Below are 7,267 nucleotides of genomic sequence, written 5' to 3'. Positions count from 1 at the left end.
CCCGCTCCGGCTGCTGAACCTAAGGAATATTTTTTAGGGGATGGTGAGGTGGGTGGGGGGGGGGGGGGGGGGGGGGGGGGGGGGGAGGAATGAAACAGGGAAGAAAGAAAAAAAAGGGGGGAATTTTTAAAAACCCTCGTAAATTAGATTTAATAAAATTAAAACCTTCTTTAAAAAGAAAGTTTACTGCTGCCCGTTTTCGCAGGCAAGTCGCACCTTTCCCCAAATATGACCTTCCCAAATACATTCTCATGACCCCCCCCCCCCCCCCCCCCCCCCCCCCGCCCCCCGTCCCTACAGAGAGATTAGCAGCTTGGCACATTGGCCAGTAACAATTTTCCTGTAAGCCCCCCCCCAGCCCAGCCTAATGGAGTTTAGTTGTGGAGGCTAGTTAGGTACAAGTTCCTGGCATCCACCATGAAATTTTCACATTCCCCGACAGTACATCTTGTGATCCCATCGGCAGTGGGAAGTGGGAAGAGCACTGGTCCAGAAGGCAGCCTTGGTCCACTTCCAGCGAGGTCCTCCAATCAGATGAGTCACACTCAAATCCTCCGCAACGTCAGAAGGTGCAATACTGGAGCGTGTGTGTGTGCGCGTGTGTGTGTGTGTGTGCGTCTGCGTGGGAAGATCTCTCACGGACTCTCGGACCGAGTTCATAGGATGCTAACCCTCTCGCTGATTCTCTGTACATCGTCACACCCCGCTCCGCCTCCGGGGCGCGGCTGATTGGCCAAGTGGGGCAGGTACTGGAGGTTACGTCCCTGGCTGAACTGCTCCCAGCGCGAGTCATCACTCTCGTGAGTCAGGTACCTCTCTCCCATCTTACACTCCAGCTCCCGCAAGTCCAACCATGTCTGGTGGTCCTGTAGGTTGGGGGGTGGGGGGGGGGGGGGGGGGGGGGGGGGGGTGGGGGGGGGGGGGGGGTGGGGGGTGGGGGGGGGGACAGAGAGTAAAAGCATCAGTTATCAAAAAACAGGTTCAAAGGTGGCTCGAGTTCCTGTTCTAAGGTTGCCAACTGCGATTAAATGTATTCCAAGAGGGGTTAACATCGCTGCTTCACGGCGCCGAGGTCCCAGGTTCGATCCCGGCTCTGGGTCACTGTCCGTGTGGAGTTTGCACATTCTCCCCGTGTTTGCGTGGGTTTCGCCCCCACAACCCAAAAATGTGCAGAGTAGGTGGATTGGCCACGCTAAATTGCCCCTTAATTGGAAAAAATGAATTGGGTATTCTAAATTTTTTTTTTAAATGTACGCCTACATGTGACAATAAAGATTATTATTCGGCCAACATGTCCGTCCTTGTGACGTCCGGCCTCCCTACACCAATCGGAAAGCAAGAAGATTCATTACCCAATTGGATGATGTTTGACTGTCACCCAAACAGTCTTTTCTAACCCCCATTTCCAATATTGTTATATCTGGCAAAGAGGAATTTTCAAAGAAAACGATGGAAAAACAGAAAGTATTTTTAAACATCCCCATGATTTTTCTCCCGGGTCGCGCACAGCAGCGACCTGGAGGCTGGTCTTCGATTCCCAGAGGCTCCAGGCCAACCCTGGATAGTTGGCAACCCTACCCTTTGCTAAGTTGAAAGGGGTGTCACCTGAGAGAAGGATGGGGGGGGGGGGGGGGGGGGGGAACCGAGGCCGCTTCCTCCACCCAAAGGCTTTGAGCAGGTGACGGCACCACGCGGGCCACGGAGATCGCTGGCCCTCGCTGAATTAGTAGGACCTCCGCAACGTCAGGGGCCTCCCCTGGATCTCAACGCTACAGGGCTTTGCTCAAACCTTCACACTGCTGCCTGTGGGAGCTTGCTGTGCACCGATTGGGATTCCCACGTTGTCACGGTGACTACACTTCAAGAGGTAACTACTGGCACTGGGACATCCGGACTTTGCTAAAGGCTCCATGTTCTTGCCTGGGGACAGAGGGAGCAGCCGCTTGGCTCTCCTCATCACTACCCAACGGCACCTGCTCGACGACACAAATTGGTCAGGATATTGGGGCAGAACAGAAGTCATCTCAGGCTCAATGCTCCCTCGCCCATCGAACCCCCCCCTACTCTCACTGGCCTGAAAGCTGACCCAGTTCCCATTTGGGAAAAGCGAGCTTGGGTCCAAAGTTGGCAATCTGGCGTTTGGGTCCATTCCCACCCCGACTCCTGGTGCCCCCCAACCTCGGCGTCAATCTCCCTCCCCAGGATTCTCCCGGCGATGAAAGAGGGAGTAGGTCGGAGGGGGAAAAGGGAAACTTACAGCAGCACGTTATACTGCAGGTTTCCCAACATCCCGGATGGGTTCCATAACAAGAGGCGCTAAACTGTTACACCAAGAACTTGGGAAGGTTTTTAAATCGATTGACCACCTCAGCACTTCTCAAAGAAAATAAAAAATTGTGGAGATGAACAGCAGAGACACATTCAAGGGGAATATCGATGAGCACAGGAGAGATAGAGAGAGAGTGAGAGAGAGAGAGAGAGAGGAGAAAGAGAGAGAGAGAGAGAGGAGTGAGAGAGGAGAGAAGAGAAGACAAATGAGAGAGAGCAGAGAGAGAGAGAGAGAGGAGAAATGAGAGAAGAGAAAAGAGAGAGAGAGAGAGGAGAAATGAGAGAAGAGAAAAGAGAGAGAGAGAGAGAGAGAGAGGAGAGAGAAGAAAGAGAAGAGAGAGAGAGAAAGAGAAGAAAGAGAAAAGAGAGAGAGAGAAAACAGAGAGAGAGAAGAGAATAGAGAGAGAGAAAGAAAGACAGAGAGGAGAGGAGAGAGAAGAGGAAAGAGAGAATAGAGGAGAAAAGAGACAGGAAGAGAAAAGAGAGAGAGAGAGAGAATAGAGAGAGAGAAAAGAGAGAGAATAGAGAGAGAGAAAAAAGAGAGAAAAGCGAAAGAGAGAAAAGAGAGAGAGAGAGAGAAAATAGGAGAAAAGAGGAGAGAGAGAAGAGAGGAGAGAGAGAAAAAAGAGAGAAAATAGAGAAAAGAGAGAGATAAAAGAGAGAGAATAAAGACAGATGGAGAGAGAGAGAGAGAGAGAGGAATAGAAGGATAAACTCCTGATAAGGGGTGAGATTATGTAGGAGATCCACATAAACCAGAAGTGCAAGTCTGAGCCAGATGGGCTGAATGGTCAGCAGTGAGTCAGACCAATGAAAAGTCCCATTTGCCCGTTGTGCGCAGCACTGAGATGGAATGTTTAGCCCCAGACCCCAGCACAGCCTCCAGAACCTCTTCAAAAAGGTGGATAGACATTTAAAAAAATAAATTTAGTGTATCCAATTCCTTTTTTCCAATTAAGGGGCAATTTAGCGCGGCCAATCCACCTACCCTGCACATCTTTGGGTTGTGGGGGCGAAAACCACGCAGACACGGGGAGAATGTGCAAACTCCACACGGACAGTGACCCAGAGCCGGGATCGAACCTGGGACCTCGGCGTCGTGAGGCAGCAGTGCTAACCCACTGAGCCACCCTGCTCTCCTGTGGATAGGCATCTTCAACACAAACAGCAAACGGCTCGGAATCAGACGCTGTGGCACCCTCTTGTCATTGTGCTGAAAAGCCAGCCTCGATCACAGGATCAGTTCCTGGAGTGGGACTTGAACCCATGTCTATCCGGCTCAAAGACTGCCATCGGGCTCCGCCCCTCCCACACTACTGGATGCAGCAGTTACCTGGAGGAATGGATGACTCAAAGACTTGTCCACGCTGTATCGCTTCCTCATTTTCACCTGGAGCAAGTTGTTGATGAGGTCAGTGCCTGAAAGAGTAAAGTTTTCAATATTGCTGAAAATAGAGACATGCTGTCAAAGCTTTTCAACTTGCACCCATCAGGACACATGCAAGAATACAAAATTTCAAAGGGAACCACAATTTGCACTAGAAAAGGATGTTGGCAGGTCCTGGATTTCAGTATCTCTTCTCTCTGACATTTATCAAAATAGTGTTGGGGTTGGATCACAAACCATTGTAGACAGCCACTGTCCCCATCAAACACTCCCAGGACAGGAACAGTCCAGGGGTCAGATACAGAGTAAAGCTTCCTCTACACTGTCCCCATTAAACACTCCCAGGACAGGTACAGCACGGGGTTAGATACAGAGTAAAGCTCCCTCTACACTGTCCCCATCAAACACTCCCAAGACAGGTACAGCACGGGGTTAGATACAGAGCAAAGCTCTCTCTACACTGTCCCCATCAAACACTCCCAGGACAGGTACAGCACGCGGTTAGATACAGAGTAAAGCTTCCTCTACACTGTCCCCATCAAACACTCCCAGGACAGGTACAGCATGGGGTTAGATACAGAGCAAAGCTCCCTCTACACTGTCCCCATCAAACACTCCCAGGACAGGGGTTAGGTACAAGGCTCCATCGCACACATCCTTGCCACCAAATCACACACCACCCAAAGACTCCCCCGCCCCACCCAGCGTCTATCTCCAAATCTGACACACTCACCTTCCCGTGAGATCTCCTTCCAGGGGTTTGGCGGGTACATGAAGGCGGCATTCTGAATCTGGTCGTTGATGTCCTCATCCTCGTTGAAGGGGAAGGTTCCACTGAGGCTAACGTACAGGATTACCCCCACAGACCACATGTCCAGAGAGCGGTTGTAGCCTTTATTCAGCAGAACCTCGGGTGCCAGATAAGCAGGTGTCCCCACCACCGATCGGCGAAACGATTTCTCCCCGATGATTCGGGCAAAGCCAAAGTCACAGAGTTTAACCTGGAACAGCGAGGGTTGGGGGAGGGAAGAGCGGGAGAAAGAGAGCGGCGAGAATCGGGGGTTATTTATCGACAGATACAGCAACAGGTACGAGTTATTCTACTTCCTGCAAAGTCTGATTTTATTCAATTCTCAGAAGGGGTTTTATTCCAGCTTTCGGCAAACCTTTCACTTCCAACATTTCGTTCCAAGTTAAGCAGCTTGGTTACTGTGGTAAATAAAACCCTCTCCCCTTGCCATGGGTACTTGCCCCCTGGTACAGGACATCGCCAGTCTCCACTGCCCTTTCCTTTGCCCCTGAGCTAGCCCAGTCTCGCTGTCTCTGCAGGGCCACTGAACACACTCCCACAGCAGCTCCCTCCAATGGCCATGTGTGGAAAGTGCAGACCAGGCTGGGATGGGCCCCTGGTTTAACTACGACCCAGGGATTTGCCCAATGTTTTATGCTCTAGGGCAGCATTTTCTGCCCGTCCCTAATTCCCTCCTTGAGGAGGTGGGGGGTCAGCCGCCTTCCTGAACCCGCTGCAGTCCCTGTGATGTAGGTACACCTGCTGTGCTGTCAGGGAGGGGTTTTGACCCAGTGACAGTGAAGGAACAGCCAATATATTTCCAAGTCAGGGTGGTGAGTGGCTCAAAGGGGAACCTCCAGGTGGTGGGGTTCCCCAAGCGTCTGCTGCCCTTGTCCCTCTCGGACGGGCTGGGCTCACGGGTTTGAGGGAGCCTTGGCGAGTTGCTGCAGTGCACCTTGTAGACGGTACACACGGCTGCCACTGTGTGCGTCGGTGGTGGAGGGAGTGAATGTTTGTGGAGGGGGGGAGCCAATCAAGCGGGGCTGCTTTGCCCTGGATGGTGTCCGAGCTTCTGCGCTCGTCCAGGCAAGTGGAGAGTCCATCGCACTCCTGACTTGTGCCTTGTAGATGGTGGACAGGCTTGGGGGGGGGGGTCAGGAGGTGAGTTACTCGCCGCAGGATTCCCAGCCTCTGACCTGCTATGGCAAGTTGAGGGAGAGACTTGGATTCTGCAATGATGGCCGACAGCCAAATAACTCATCAGCACGGGCCCTGGACCATGTGACTGTGTTACTGTCCTCAGGGAAGTGTCCGTGGAACTCAGTTTCCAAGAGAATGTGCCCGGAAACCTGCCCGAGAATGGAAGGGGCCATCATGGTGGCTATGATTACATACAGACCTGAGGGAGGGGTTCGGCCGATGCCAGCAACACATTTTCTGGTTTGAGGTCGCAGTGCACGATGTTCTTGAAGTGCAGGTGCCGGAGAGCTACTAGAATCTGCAGAAACCAAAGTACAAATAAAAGTAGGTGGTGCAGTCTCGTCAATCATGGTGCTTGGGCTTAACCAGGCGAGGGGCTAGGCTTAGGGGCCCTGACCCACTGTATCGCGGACAGTCAGCGCCATCACGCCCCATCCCCCTTTGATCAATGCTGGTGTTTCTCCCCATCTTGCGGCAGGAGCAGACCGTGACAATCTACCTACTCTACAATTGGAGTCTCCAGGCTAGGCGCGGGGACATAGGGAGGCGAAGCCAAGGGGGCCGGTTTAGCTCAGCGGGCTAGATGGCTGGACCGCGATGTGGAGCGAGGCCAGCAGCGTGGGTTCGATTCCCGTACCGGCTAAGGCCCCGTCTTCTCCACCTCGCCCCCTCCCCTGAGGTGTGGTGACCCTCAGGTTAAATCACCAGCAGTCAGCTCCCCCCCCCCCCCCCCCCTCAAAGGGGAAAGCCGCCTATGGTCGCCTGGGACTATGGCGACATTTAATATACATTAAAAATATTTAATTCGCTGCTTTGAGGATACTTCAGTGGGGGGCACGGTGGTTAGCACCGCTGCCTCACAGCGCCAGTGACCCCGGTTTCAATTCGGCCTTGGGTGACTGTGTGTGTGGAGTTTGCACGTTCTCCCCCATTTCCTCCGGGTGCTCCGCTCCCTCCCCTAAACCCCTCTCACCCTTTCAAATACTCAAAGATTATGTCGATCAGGAAGGATGAATTAAGGTGGGAGGCAGGTGGCGTGAAGCGTAAACCTCAGGATAGACCTTTTACAGCCCAATGGGTGGACGTGACTGGTGCCATATAAATGCAAGTCGTTAAATGGAACCGCTGCAATACAACCAACATCCCCCTGGTGGCGATGAAGAGTTACCAATCCACGGGTCTCAGCAGCACCATCTGCTGGGGTAAAGCAGTACTGCAGCTTAATTCTATTTTCAATTATTTTGCCTGCCCATGAATTAACTTTGAAGAAAAAAACTCCATAAAATATTGAGTGGTTAGCACTGCTGCCTCACAGCACCAGGAACCCGGGTTCAATTCCGGCCTCGGGTGACTGTCTGTGTGGAGTTTGCACGTTCTCCCCGTGTCTGCGTGGGTTTCCTCCGGGTGCTCCGGTTTCCTCCCACAGCCCAAAGAGGGGCAGGTTAGGTGGGGTTACGGGGATAGGGTGGTGGATTAGGCCTGGTAGGGTGCTCGTTCAGAGGGACAGTGCTGCCTCGATGGGCTCAACGGCCTCCTTCTGCACTGTTGGGTTTCTCCGATTC

The 7,267-nt window shown here is 52.7% G+C and overlaps 1 protein-coding gene across 3 annotated transcripts in view; it reads right to left on the bottom strand.

The window, feature by feature from the left end:
- Positions 1-296: 296 nt before the first annotated feature.
- Positions 297-7,267, bottom strand: part of prkd2 (protein kinase D2) — an 83,102-nt gene continuing 76,131 nt past the window's right edge. For all 3 annotated transcript variants that reach the window (XM_038786068.1, XM_038786067.1, XM_038786069.1), the window contains 4 exons: positions 5,905-6,003; positions 4,449-4,716; positions 3,662-3,747; positions 297-866 (listed from right to left, as the gene is read on the bottom strand). In XM_038786068.1, coding sequence (XP_038641996.1) covers positions 657-866; positions 3,662-3,747; positions 4,449-4,716; positions 5,905-6,003 — 663 coding nt within the window. In that variant the 3' untranslated portion in view covers positions 297-656. The remainder of the gene's footprint in view (positions 867-3,661; positions 3,748-4,448; positions 4,717-5,904; positions 6,004-7,267) is intronic.

This window comes from Scyliorhinus canicula, chromosome 27, assembly GCF_902713615.1.
Source record: "Scyliorhinus canicula chromosome 27, sScyCan1.1, whole genome shotgun sequence".
NCBI lineage: Eukaryota > Metazoa > Chordata > Chondrichthyes > Carcharhiniformes > Scyliorhinidae > Scyliorhinus > Scyliorhinus canicula.
Note: the sequence above shows the minus strand (reverse complement) of the source record. Positions and strands in the feature narration are given on the sequence as shown.